At 40.5% G+C, this 15,084-nt stretch overlaps 1 protein-coding gene across 1 annotated transcript; it reads left to right on the top strand.

Moving 5' to 3' along the window:
• The first annotated feature begins 399 nt into the window (after nt 1-399).
• LOC140574262 (histone H3) lies at nt 400-819 on the top strand. The gene has a single exon (XM_072694043.1). It carries the CDS (start codon nt 409-411, stop codon nt 817-819), a length of 411 nt encoding a protein of 136 aa, XP_072550144.1. The 5' UTR covers nt 400-408.
• Nucleotides 820-15,084: the final 14,265 nt, after the last annotated feature.

The following is a 15,084-nucleotide window of genomic DNA, read 5'->3' as shown; positions in this document are numbered from 1 at the left end:
GCCCTCTATTTTTCTATTCTCCTCCCGTGTTACTGTAGTACAATTTTTGTAACAATTGCCAATGTGTGATTTGTTTTCATATATTTAACGTACTGAGTCCAACACACATATTATATTTATTTATATATATATATATGTGTGTGTATATATGTGTATTCGCTAAAATATATATTATCTTTTTTCATTTTTTTTTTATGGAGCCCGCCACTATTAGTGGGCTGTATTTTTCGTTTTGAAAAGAAGACGCCCAATAGCGTGTCACCGACGTTTTGCCGGCCGCCCAATGGGTAACGGACACCTTTAGGACGCCCAATGAGCGGCGAGCGGCTCGAACGCTTAAAAGCCATGTGAAGCAAGCAACAGCTTATTCTCTTTCTTTACCCGCTGAGGAGAGCAGAGGTCAACGCGATGGCAAGAACCAAGCAAACAGCCCGTAAATCCACCGGTGGCAAGGCCCCGAGGAAGCAGCTCGCCACCAAGGCTGCCCGCAAGAGCGCCCCCGCCACCGGCGGCGTAAAGAAGCCTCACCGTTACAGGCCCGGCACCGTGGCTCTGCGGGAGATCCGCCGCTATCAGAAGTCGACGGAGCTGCTGATCCGCAAGCTACCCTTCCAGCGGCTAGTGCGTGAGATCGCTCAGGATTTCAAGACCGATCTCCGCTTCCAGAGCTCCGCCGTCATGGCCCTGCAGGAGGCTAGCGAGGCATACTTGGTGGGTCTATTTGAAGATACTAACCTGTGTGCTATCCACGCCAAGAGAGTCACCATCATGCCTAAAGACATCCAGCTGGCCCGCCGTATTCGCGGAGAGCGCGCTTAAACAGAGCGCTTTGACGTTTACATGAATTACCCAACGGCTCTTTTAAGAGCCACCTACCTGTGTCCGTGAAACAGCAAATGTCCGCCTCACTCTTGTGTTGTCTTTATATACCTTACAGCTATTAGGACGCGCGCATCTCAATTCCGTAAGGCCGAGAGAGCTGCGCAGCGAGACCAACAGTGGCTGTATCGTTGGTTAAGGGCAGCAGCAAAGGCGTTTACGCCGCCCAGGTGAGCACGTATTGGGGAAATGTAGCCATTTGTTTTGGTCAAAACTAATTCTGTCGATGCAGGGCATTTCATATTGTTGTAAGGTACCCTTTTTCCCGTCATTTTTCTATTTGCCGAAATCAGTGGGACCCCCGCCCCCCAAAATCAAAAACGATATCGATATTGAGACACTATTGACAATATTGTTATTTCGTACTACGTTTCACATTAAAATTGCCGTATTTATTAATACATATTTCACTTTTTATTAGTATTTTTTTTTTTAAATACATGTTTACTGGTTGAGACAACATCATCCTAACAGTACAGTTCGAATTTCATTCAACCCCGTAGAAAAAAAATAGCCACTGACACTTCAGTAAAGCAGTACACTTCTATGTAGTGTGTAGAAAGGTTTTGACTTAATGCAAACGGAATTTGTCCATGGATGGAGCGTGGATGTCACCGTGTGTTGAAACTATACTGCAAGCACGGTTTGAGAGCCCTATTTGTGTGTACATACAGTGTGAGTATATACATAAATATTTAGAGCTTGATTTTGGGTACTTAAGTTTCAGACATATGCAAAAATTTTGGAGATGGAGTTACAATGGAGATGATGGCTCCATTGTTTGTGCTTGGTTTTATAAAATCCATAAAACTGAACCAAAATTCACGTTTCCCCTCACCTATTTAATTTGTCTAGAAGTGTAACCCTTCAAGTGTAACCCATAGCGCAAATTACATTTACCCTTCAGAGAAGCCTAGGGAACGATTTATTATTATTATTGTTATTTGTCTTTTTATTTTATATTTGTGCGTTTCGCACAATGAATACCGGGTGAAGTATTTGTCGTGTCTGGGAGGCACCCGGCTATCTAATAGAGAGTAGAATCCTTTGACACTTGGGTAGAGTAGTGCGCTTCTATGTAATTTATAGGAAGGCTTTTGGAATTGTCCTATTACAAAAGACACCGGTGTTTTGGGGCCACGGACACCTGTCATGAATGGAGCGTGGATGCCATCGTGTGGTCAAACTAGGCAAATGCAAACGTTAACAATGTGGATATCTACGTGTATGTATGTGTATATTGCACATTTTACACATGACAGATGGTTGTGAACGCCAGTAAGTCTACAAAGCTATTTATATTTAACTGCACCAGTACATCTAAAAAAGTAAATATACGTCTTGTGGGGTGATTTTCGTTAGGGGTTAGATTTTGTTTGGAACAATATGCTAATGACAAAGTAGGACAGAATGATAGATATTACCTTGATACCTCGTTGATGACCCTTTTAGTCAAACCATTTCTTAAACCGCATAGATACTCATATTATTAGGATGCAAAGTTATGAATGACCCCATAGCTTGTCACTACAAAAAATAAATAAATGAATAGATCACATCCCATTTCGTTTCCAAGGCACATTACTCTGGGAGAAGTTTGACAGGTGCTTCTTTAAATGACTTTGTGGACCAAAAACAGATTCTTTACGTTACATTTTGCAGATTCATATTTTGACCACCAGATGGCAAACACACTCCATTCACTTTCTGCGACTACATCGACTTAAGGCCTAGCACTGAAACCCCATCAGAAGCCTAAGGGGTAGGTCTAGCCAAACTGCTTCCACTCACCCTGACTTCATCATGAGCTCTACACTTACTTTGCTTACCGCAGTTTCTTTCCATCCTTCTTTCTCTTCCATTAAATGCATCACATGTCTATATGCCTTTGTATAAAGCAACTTTCACTCCCTCTGCGTTTGTCTAATCTGGCAAATATGACAGTTATTAGAAGATGTATAGCGGAAACCTGAGGGATACAAATGGTGAACACGTGTAGCTCCAGTTGGCCTCATTAGGGGCTTTTCCCTTATAGGCAAAATATACCATTCATTATACTCGTGTTTGTTCTTTCTTTCTTCAAATGTCTCTGTGGACACTGTGTCTTTAACTTGTAGTGTATTAGATTACATGGGACTACAACACCCATGATGCCTTACTACAAGTTCTGCCTATTGACACATGTGCCAAGTATTAAGGCTAGTCAAGTGCTGTTTTTAAAAATTTTAGCACGGTTGTATTAATTTGCTACAACCTATGCCTTGAACTTCACATTGGTAAAGATATTTTCTAATGGCCTGTGTCAGTGTTAACAGTGTGGGTACTAACTGGACAAAGGACTGCAAAGGTCATGTCAGTGTTTGTAAACCGCAGTAGAGATTCTGTCCCCATGTAACACAGAAAATTGGTATAGTGTAACTGATTCTCAGTATATTCACTTAGCTTTATTGATCCAAAGCTATAGCTTAGTGATCTTAGTCAGGGTTCAAATGTTTACATCTATTTAGATGTCATGTCATGTTTCTGTGTGTTATTGTATGTTTCATTGTTTGAATCAGCTTACATTAGGTCATTTCAGCCCCTGTAAATGTACAACAAAAAGTAATAAAAAAACCCCAAAAGGAATATATCTGAAAATAAATGTAACTATATCTGAAAATAAATGTAACTTGGACCTGCAGATTCATATTCTGACCACCAGATGGTATCCACACTTCATTCACGTTCTGTGACTACATAGTCTTAAGGCCTAGCACTGAAACTCCATCAGAAGCCTAAGGGGTAGGTCTAGCCAAACTGCTTCCACTCACCCTGACTTCATCATGAGCTCTGCACTTACTTTGCTTACCGCAGTTTCTTTCCATCCTTCTTTCTCTTCCATTAACTGCATCATATGTCTATATGCCTTTGTATAAAGCAACTTTCACTCCCTCTGCGTTTGTCTAATCTGGCAAATATGACAGTTATTAGAAGATGTATAGCGGAAACCTGAGGGATACAAATGGTAAACACGTGTAGCTTCAGTTGGCCTCATTAGGGGCTTTTCCCTTATAGGCAAAATATACCATTCATTATACTCGTGTTTGTTCTTTCTTTCTTCAAATGTCTCTGTGGACACTGTGTCTTTAACTTGTAGTGTATTAGATTACATGGGACTACAACACCCATGATGCCTTACTACAAGTTCTGCCTATTGACACATGTGCCAAGTATTAAGGCTAGTCAAGTGCTGTTTTTAAACATTTTAGCACGGTTGTATTAATTTGCTACAACCTATGCCTTGAACTTCACATTGGTAAAGATATTTTCTAATGGCCTGTGTCAGTGTTAACAGTGTGGGTACTAACTGGACAAAGGACTGCAAAGGTCATGTCAGTGTTTGTAAACCGCAGTAGAGATTCTGTCCCCATGTAACACAGAAAATTGGTATAGTGTAACTGATTCTCAGTATATTCACTTAGCTTTATTGATCCAAAGCTATAGCTTAGTGATCTTAGTCAGGGTTCAAATGTTTACATCTATTTAGATGTCATGTCATGTTTCTGTGTGTTATTGTATGTTTCATTGTTTGAATCAGCTTACATTAGGTCATTTCAGCCCCTGTAAATGTACAACAAAAAGTAATAAAAAACCCCCAAAAGGAATATATCTGAAAATAAATGTAACTTGGACCTGCAGATTCATATTCTGACCACCAGATGGTATCCACACTTCGTTCACGTTCTGTGACTACATAGTCTTAAGGCCTAGCACTGAAACTCCATCAGAAGCCTAAGGGGTAGGTCTAGCCAAACTGCTTCCACTCAACCTGACTTCATCATGAGCTCTACACTTACTTTGCTTACCGCAGTTTCTTTCCATCCTTCTTTCTCTTCCATTAACTGCATCACATGTCTATATGCCTTTGTATAAAGCAACATTCACTCTCTCTGCGTTTGTCTAATCTGGCAAATATGACAGTTATTAGAAGATGTATAGCGGAAACCTGAGGGATACAAATGGTAAACACGTGTAGCTTTAGTTGGCCTCATTAGGGGCTTTTCCCTTATAGGCAAAATATACCATTCATTATACTCGTGTTTGTTCTTTCTTTCTTCAAATGTCTCTGTGGACACTGTGTCTTTAACTTGTAGTGTATTAGATTACATGGGACTACAACACCCATGATGCCTTACTACAAGTTCTGCCTATTGACACATGTGCCAAGTATTAAGGCTAGTCAAGTGCTGTTTTTAAACATTTTAGCACGGTTGTATTAATTTGCTACAACCTATGCCTTGAACTTCACATTGGTAAAGATCTTTTCTAATGGCCTGTGTCAGTGTTAACAGTGTGGGTACTAACTGGACAAAGGACTGCAAAGGTCATGTCAGTGTTTGTAAACCGCAGTAGAGATTCTGTCCCCATGTAACACAGAAAATTGGTATAGTGTAACTGATTCTCAGTATATTCACTTAGCTTTATTGATCCAAAGCTATAGCTTAGTGATCTTAGTCAGGGTTCAAATGTTTACATCTATTTAGATGTCATGTCATGTTTCTGTGTGTTATTGTATGTTTCATTGTTTGAATCAGCTTACATTAGGTCATTTCAGCCCCTGTAAATGTACAACAAAAAGTAATAAAAAACCCCCAAAAGGAATATATCTGAAAATAAATGTAACTATATCTGAAAATAAATGTAACTTGGACCTGCAGATTCATATTCTGACCACCAGATGGTATCCACACTTCGTTCACGTTCTGAGACTACATAGTCTTAAGGCCTAGCACTGAAACTCCATCAGAAGCCTAAGGGGTAGGTCTAGCCAAACTGCTTCCACTCAACCTGACTTCATCATGAGCTCTACACTTACTTTGCTTACCGCAGTTTCTTTCCATCCTTCTTTCTCTTCCATTAACTGCATCACATGTCTATATGCCTTTGTATAAAGCAACATTCACTCTCTCTGCGTTTGTCTAATCTGGCAAATATGACAGTTATTAGAAGATGTATAGCGGAAACATGAGGGATACAAATGGTAAACACGTGTAGCTTTAGTTGGCCTCATTAGGGGCTTTTCCCTTATAGGCAAAATATACCATTCATTATACTCGTGTTTGTTCTTTCTTTCTTCAAATGTCTCTGTGGACACTGTGTCTTTAACTTGTAGTGTATTAGATTACATGGGACTACAACACCCATGATGCCTTACTACAAGTTCTGCCTATTGACACATGTGCCAAGTATTAAGGCTAGTCAAGTGCTGTTTTTAAACATTTTAGCACGGTTGTATTAATTTGCTACAACCTATGCCTTGAACTTCACATTGGTAAAGATCTTTTCTAATGGCCTGTGTCAGTGTTAACAGTGTGGGTACTAACTGGACAAAGGACTGCAAAGGTCATGTCAGTGTTTGTAAACCGCAGTAGAGATTCTGTCCCCATGTAACACAGAAAATTGGTATAGTGTAACTGATTCTCAGTATATTCACTTAGCTTTATTGATCCAAAGCTATAGCTTAGTGATCTTAGTCAGGGTTCAAATGTTTACATCTATTTAGATGTCATGTCATGTTTCTGTGTGTTATTGTATGTTTCATTGTTTGAATCAGCTTACATTAGGTCATTTCAGCCCCTGTAAATGTACAACAAAAAGTAATAAAAAACCCCCAAAAGGAATATATCTGAAAATAAATGTAACTTGGACCTGCAGATTCATATTCTGACCACCAGATGGTATCCACACTTCATTCACGTTCTGTGACTATATAGTCTTAAGGCCTATCACTGAAACTCCATCAGAAGCCTAAGGGGTAGGTCTAGCCAAACTGCTTCCACTCACCCTGACTTCATCATGAGCTCTGCACTTACTTTGCTTACCGCAGTTTCTTTCCATCCTTCTTTCTCTTCCATTAACTGCATCATATGTCTATATGCCTTTGTATAAAGCAACTTTCACTCCCTCTGCGTTTGTCTAATCTGGCAAATATGACAGTTATTAGAAGATGTATAGCGGAAACCTGAGGGATACAAATGGTAAACACGTGTAGCTTCAGTTGGCCTCATTAGGGGCTTTTCCCTTATAGGCAAAATATACCATTCATTATACTCGTGTTTGTTCTTTCTTTCTTCAAATGTCTCTGTGGACACTGTGTCTTTAACTTGTAGTGTATTAGATTACATGGGACTACAACACCCATGATGCCTTACTACAAGTTCTGCCTATTGACACATGTGCCAAGTATTAAGGCTAGTCAAGTGCTGTTTTTAAACATTTTAGCACGGTGGTATTAATTTGCTACAACCTATGCCTTGAACTTCACATTGGTAAAGATATTTTCTAATGGCCTGTGTCAGTGTTAACAGTGTGGGTACTAACTGGACAAAGGACTGCAAAGGTCATGTCAGTGTTTGTAAACCGCAGTAGAGATTCTGTCCCCAAGCTCTAGACAGCTTGGACATCGGCAACTACAGACCTATCTCTCTTCTCTCTTTCCTCTCAAAGATTCTCGAACGTTCCGTCTACAACCAACTGTCTCTCTTTCTCACTCTGAACAATCTTCAGGACCCCCACCAGTCTGGCTTCAAAGCTGCACACTCTACTGAAACTGCTCTCATTGCAGTTACAGAGAAGCTCCATGCAGCTAAAGCTGCCAGACTGTCCTCGGTTCTGATCCTTCTTGACCTCTCCGCAGCTTTTGACACAGTGGACCACAAGATCCTCCTGTCTATCCTTGCCGGTCTTGGAATTACCGGCTCTGCATGGCAATGGTTCGCATCATACCTGCAGGGACGCTCATACCAGGTAACGTGGCAGGGCGACACGTCCGCTCCTTGTAGTCTCTCCACTGGCGTTCCACAAGGCTCAGTTCTTGGTCCTCTTCTTTTCTCACTATACACTCACTCTCTTGGTAAAGTGATATCCTCCCATGGATTCTCTTACCACTGTTACGCCGACGACACTCAACTCATGCTCTCTTTCCCACCGTCTGACACACAGGTTTCTGCCCGTATCTCAGCATGCCTCGCCGACGTCTCGTCTTGGATGGCGGCTCACCACCTCAAACTGAACCCCAGCAAGACGGAGTTGCTGTACATCCCGGGAACTGCTGGACCAAGAAACGATCTTGCCATCACCTTCGAGAACTCACTGGTCACTCCCTCTACTGAAGCCCGCAGCCTTGGTGTAGTGATGGATGATCAGTTATCGTTCTCAAGTCATGTTGCAAACGTAACTCGGTCCTGCAGATTTCTTCTGTACAACATCCGGAGAATTCGACCCTTCCTCTCTAGAGAGGCCACCCAGGTGCTTGTTCAGTCTCTCGTCACTTCCAGACTTGACTACTGCAACTCTCTTCTGGCTGGTCTCCCTCTGCGCACCATCAGGCCCCTGCAACTCATCCAGAATGCAGCGGCACGGGTCGTCTTCAATGTCCCAAAATTTAGCCATGTCACTCCACTGCTGCGTTCTCTCCACTGGCTTCCTGTAGCTGCCCGCATCAGATTTAAAACCCTGACGCTGGCCTACAAAGCCAAGAACGGACCAGCCCCTCCGTATCTGATGGCAATGGTCAAAAGCCAATCCGCACCAAGAGCCCTTCGAGCTTCAAGTACGGCTCGGCTCGACCCACCATCCCTCAAAATCCGCGGAAGACAAGCGTCCAGGCTTTTTTCTGTCCTGGCACCAAAGTGGTGGAACGAGCTGCCCCTGGATGTCCGAACGGCCGAGTCGCTCGCTGTCTTCAAACGCAGACTGAAGACCCACCTCTTCAGAGAGTACTTGGACGAATAGTTCTATGGTCGCCTTATTGTATTGTGTTTAGTAATGTCTAAGCTTGGAGGTATCTTTTGTATTAGTCTATTCTAACTAGCTGAGGTTTTCTTGGGTAAATAGCAAAGCACTTTGTAAGTCGCTCTGGATAAGAGCGTCTGCTAAATGCCGTAAATGTAAATGTAAATGTAACACAGAAAATTGGTATAGTGTAACTGATTCTCAGTATATTCACTTAGCTTTATTGATCCAAAGCTATAGCTTAGTGATCTTAGTCAGGGTTCAAATGTTTACATCTATTTAGATGTCATGTCATGTTTCTGTGTGTTATTGTATGTTTCATTGTTTGAATCAGCTTACATTAGGTCATTTCAGCCCCTGTAAATGTACAACAAAAAGTAATAAAAAAACCCCAAAAGGAATATATCTGAAAATAAATGTAACTATATCTGAAAATAAATGTAATTTGGACCTGCAGATTCATATTCTGACCACCAGATGGTATCCACACTTCGTTCACGTTCTGTGACTACATAGTCTTAAGGCCTAGCACTGAAACTCCATCAGAAGCCTAAGGGGTAGGTCTAGCCAAACTGCTTCCACTCAACCTGACTTCATCATGAGCTCTACACTTACTTTGCTTACCGCAGTTTCTTTCCATCCTTCTTTCTCTTCCATTAACTGCATCATATGTCTATATGCCTTTGTATAAAGCAACTTTCACTCCCTCTGCGTTTGTCTAATCTGGCAAATATGACAGTTATTAGAAGATGTATAGCGGAAACCTGAGGGATACAAATGGTAAACACGTGTAGCTTCAGTTGGCCTCATTAGGGGCTTTTCCCTTATAGGCAAAATATACCATTCATTATACTCGTGTTTGTTCTTTCTTTCTTCAAATGTCTCTGTGGACACTGTGTCTTTAACTTGTAGTGTATTAGATTACATGGGACTACAACACCCATGATGCCTTACTACAAGTTCTGCCTATTGACACATGTGCCAAGTATTAAGGCTAGTCAAGTGCTGTTTTTAAACATTTTAGCACGGTTGTATTAATTTGCTACAACCTATGCCTTGAACTTCACATTGGTAAAGATATTTTCTAATGGCCTGTGTCAGTGTTAACAGTGTGGGTACTAACTGGACAAAGGACTGCAAAGGTCATGTCAGTGTTTGTAAACCGCAGTAGAGATTCTGTCCCCATGTAACACAGAAAATTGGTATAGTGTAACTGATTCTCAGTATATTCACTTAGCTTTATTGATCCAAAGCTATAGCTTAGTGATCTTAGTCAGGGTTCAAATGTTTACATCTATTTAGATGTCATGTCATGTTTCTGTGTGTTATTGTATGTTTCATTGTTTGAATCAGCTTACATTAGGTCATTTCAGCCCCTGTAAATGTACAACAAAAAGTAATAAAAAACCCCCAAAAGGAATATATCTGAAAATAAATGTAACTTGGACCTGCAGATTCATATTCTGACCACCAGATGGTATCCACACTTCATTCACGTTCTGTGACTACATAGTCTTAAGGCCTAGCACTGAAACTCCATCAGAAGCCTAAGGGGTAGGTCTAGCCAAACTGCTTCCACTCACCCTGACTTCATCATGAGCTCTGCACTTACTTTGCTTACCGCAGTTTCTTTCCATCCTTCTTTCTCTTCCATTAACTGCATCATATGTCTATATGCCTTTGTATAAAGCAACTTTCACTCCCTCTGCGTTTGTCTAATCTGGCAAATATGACAGTTATTAGAAGATGTATAGCGGAAACCTGAGGGATACAAATGGTAAACACGTGTAGCTTCAGTTGGCCTCATTAGGGGCTTTTCCCTTATAGGCAAAATATACCATTCATTATACTCGTGTTTGTTCTTTCTTTCTTCAAATGTCTCTGTGGACACTGTGTCTTTAACTTGTAGTGTATTAGATTACATGGGACTACAACACCCATGATGCCTTACTACAAGTTCTGCCTATTGACACATGTGCCAAGTATTAAGGCTAGTCAAGTGCTGTTTTTAAACATTTTAGCACGGTTGTATTAATTTGCTACAACCTATGCCTTGAACTTCACATTGGTAAAGATCTTTTCTAATGGCCTGTGTCAGTGTTAACAGTGTGGGTACTAACTGGACAAAGGACTGCAAAGGTCATGTCAGTGTTTGTAAACCGCAGTAGAGATTCTGTCCCCATGTAACACAGAAAATTGGTATAGTGTAACTGATTCTCAGTATATTCACTTAGCTTTATTGATCCAAAGCTATAGCTTAGTGATCTTAGTCAGGGTTCAAATGTTTACATCTATTTAGATGTCATGTCATGTTTCTGTGTGTTATTGTATGTTTCATTGTTTGAATCAGCTTACATTAGGTCATTTCAGCCCCTGTAAATGTACAACAAAAAGTAATAAAAAAACCCCAAAAGGAATATATCTGAAAATAAATGTAACTATATCTGAAAATAAATGTAACTTGGACCTGCAGATTCATATTCTGACCACCAGATGGTATCCACACTTCATTCACGTTCTGTGACTACATAGTCTTAAGGCCTAGCACTGAAACTCCATCAGAAGCCTAAGGGGTAGGTCTAGCCAAACTGCTTCCACTCACCCTGACTTCATCATGAGCTCTGCACTTACTTTGCTTACCGCAGTTTCTTTCCATCCTTCTTTCTCTTCCATTAACTGCATCATATGTCTATATGCCTTTGTATAAAGCAACATTCACTCCCTCTGCGTTTGTCTAATCTGGCAAATATGACAGTTATTAGAAGATGTATAGCGGAAACCTGAGGGATACAAATGGTAAACACGTGTAGCTTCAGTTGGCCTCATTAGGGGCTTTTCCCTTATAGGCAAAATATACCATTCATTATACTCGTGTTTGTTCTTTCTTTCTTCAAATGTCTCTGTGGACACTGTGTCTTTAACTTGTAGTGTATTAGATTACATGGGACTACAACACCCATGATGCCTTACTACAAGTTCTGCCTATTGACACATGTGCCAAGTATTAAGGCTAGTCAAGTGCTGTTTTTAAACATTTTAGCACGGTTGTATTAATTTGCTACAACCTATGCCTTGAACTTCACATTGGTAAAGATATTTTCTAATGGCCTGTGTCAGTGTTAACAGTGTGGGTACTAACTGGACAAAGGACTGCAAAGGTCATGTCAGTGTTTGTAAACCGCAGTAGAGATTCTGTCCCCATGTAACACAGAAAATTGGTATAGTGTAACTGATTCTCAGTATATTCACTTAGCTTTATTGATCCAAAGCTATAGCTTAGTGATCTTAGTCAGGGTTCAAATGTTTACATCTATTTAGATGTCATGTCATGTTTCTGTGTGTTATTGTATGTTTCATTGTTTGAATCAGCTTACATTAGGTCATTTCAGCCCCTGTAAATGTACAACAAAAAGTAATAAAAAACCCCCAAAAGGAATATATCTGAAAATAAATGTAACTTGGACCTGCAGATTCATATTCTGACCACCAGATGGTATCCACACTTCATTCACGTTCTGTGACTACATAGTCTTAAGGCCTAGCACTGAAACTCCATCAGAAGCCTAAGGGGTAGGTCTAGCCAAACTGCTTCCACTCACCCTGACTTCATCATGAGCTCTGCACTTACTTTGCTTACCGCAGTTTCTTTCCATCCTTCTTTCTCTTCCATTAACTGCATCATATGTCTATATGCCTTTGTATAAAGCAACTTTCACTCCCTCTGCGTTTGTCTAATTTGGCAAATATGACAGTTATTAGAAGATGTATAGCGGAAACCTGAGGGATACAAATGGTAAACACGTGTAGCTTCAGTTGGCCTCATTAGGGGCTTTTCCCTTATAGGCAAAATATACCATTCATTATACTCGTGTTTGTTCTTTCTTTCTTCAAATGTCTCTGTGGACACTGTGTCTTTAACTTGTAGTGTATTAGATTACATGGGACTACAACACCCATGATGCCTTACTACAAGTTCTGCCTATTGACACATGTGCCAAGTATTAAGGCTAGTCAAGTGCTGTTTTTAAACATTTTAGCACGGTTGTATTAATTTGCTACAACCTATGCCTTGAACTTCACATTGGTAAAGATCTTTTCTAATGGCCTGTGTCAGTGTTAACAGTGTGGGTACTAACTGGACAAAGGACTGCAAAGGTCATGTCAGTGTTTGTAAACCGCAGTAGAGATTCTGTCCCCATGTAACACAGAAAATTGGTATAGTGTAACTGATTCTCAGTATATTCACTTAGCTTTATTGATCCAAAGCTATAGCTTAGTGATCTTAGTCAGGGTTCAAATGTTTACATCTATTTAGATGTCATGTCATGTTTCTGTGTGTTATTGTATGTTTCATTGTTTGAATCAGCTTACATTAGGTCATTTCAGCCCCTGTAAATGTACAACAAAAAGTAATAAAAAAAAACCCAAAAGGAATATATCTGAAAATAAATGTAACTATATCTAAAAACTATATCAAATGTAATCTGGACCTGCAGATTCATATTCTGACCACCAGATGGTATCCACACTTCATTCATCATATTTCTAAGGCCTCTGCATAAAGCAACTTTTACCCCCTCTGTGCTTGTCTGCACATATGACTGTTATTCGAATATGTATACCATAAACCTGGGGAATCTAAATGGTAAATATATATAAGTGGGGCGTGTGTGTGTGTGTGTGTGTGTGCTTGCGTGCGTGCGTGCACGCAACTCTCATTTGTAAACATATGGCATGCTTGATGTAAACTTTGAGGGCCTATTCATTCTGACAGATACAAACACAAATACATACCCTGTACTGGTTATATGTGTTTGAGCAATATGTGTTGATAGAGGAAGGATCGTGTTTTATAGATTCAACCATTCAATTGATGTGTGTTTGTTCTTTTTTTATTTAAAAGTCTTTGTGGACACAGTGTCTTTATATTGTAGTGTTAAGATCAATGACTACAATTCCCACGATGAACTACAAGTTCAGCCTATTGACAAATGTGCCATGTATTGGCTCATTTAGAGCTGTGATCTCAGTGTGTGGTTGCATAGTTAGAATAGCGTGATGTAGTGTTTGGACTTACTTGGTTGTATGTGAGACCAAGGCGCATATGTGAACAGCCATCAATATTGAGTCAACAGCTGACCTAGGTATGTGTGGTGTTAAGAGAAATGTTAGCTACTTTTAATGTTCATACATGTCCATGTGAAACGTCGTCCTTTTTTCATTACAGTTTGCGTCGCTTCGTGGAATGGGCGTGTGCTCAGCTCTGTTGTGGTGCCGTTAGTACGATAACGTTAACGTTAAAACTCGATTACTCGAAAACTCCATTGTGCCGAGAGCAATGTTTTACACCCAGTCACAGCAAATCGATGTATAACTGCCGTTGCTGGATCTATGTGTGGAGTTGCACTTGGAGCCAGTTTAGCGATTAGCAGCGTGGCTAACGCAGCTAGCTGGCATAAACAGCAAACACAAACATGGGCCTAATTATGGGGTGCCATTTCCTATTGACCACGGAACAGTACCGCCTGCTGAGTTGTAGTATGAATAAAAAGTACGCAAAGTTAGCGATTAGCATGTTAGCTATCTCGGTTAGCACAAACAATAACACAGGCCAGTGCGTATATAGTTGCCAGATAAATACAAACTCACTCGAGGCAGCCAAGGTTTAGTATGAACGGTGTATATAGCTTTATTTATGTTAACTGTCGTGGTTGACTTGGGTGATTTGTGTCCCAGCTACTCGTGTAACCGAGAGGCTAGCTAGCTAACTTTCACATGAGAATTTCCCCACTGCGGGACTAATAAAGGACTATCTTATCTTAACTTGGAGAGTAGCGCGATGGCTAGGTGGCTGTAATACGATAATACGGACTCGTGTGCAATTGGAACAAGTGAGGGACAAACGGTCGTGCTTAAACCAAGCTACCAGCAGCGTATCTTCTGGGTTTTAGAGCCGGGTGGCGTGTGTAGTTGGCTAATTAGTGTTTGTTCACGAAATATATTTTCCGGAAGTTACCGAAACGACAAATGAATGTAGCTAATTTCGCTCGCAAAAAAACGCCAACAGAAACCTAGTGTGTCCGCGTCTTAACTGAAGTTTGTTTGCCAATTCCCAAACAGCTCACTACTCCCTACAGAGTGCATATAATAATGGCTTCTACACTCACGTAGTGCACTATTTAGGGAGTAGTGGAGTGCCATTGTTTTTGTGTCCCCAACCAATTATAATTTATGGAGATTTGAGGGCATTCTGTGGTTCAGAAAGAAGAGTTGTAGCCTTTGTTGACATGTATTAATAATAATGATATTATCATTGTAATTGCAAATAAACATTTGATCACTGTTTTCTAAAGGTCAAAGGTCACATGGCCCCTATCCACTTCTATTTAGTGAAAAGGAGTCATAGGCTGTGTGTATGAGTATGAGCCTACT

The sequence above is a fragment of the Salminus brasiliensis genome, chromosome 12, assembly GCF_030463535.1.
Source record: "Salminus brasiliensis chromosome 12, fSalBra1.hap2, whole genome shotgun sequence".
NCBI lineage: Eukaryota > Metazoa > Chordata > Actinopteri > Characiformes > Bryconidae > Salminus > Salminus brasiliensis.
Note: the sequence above shows the minus strand (reverse complement) of the source record. Positions and strands in the feature narration are given on the sequence as shown.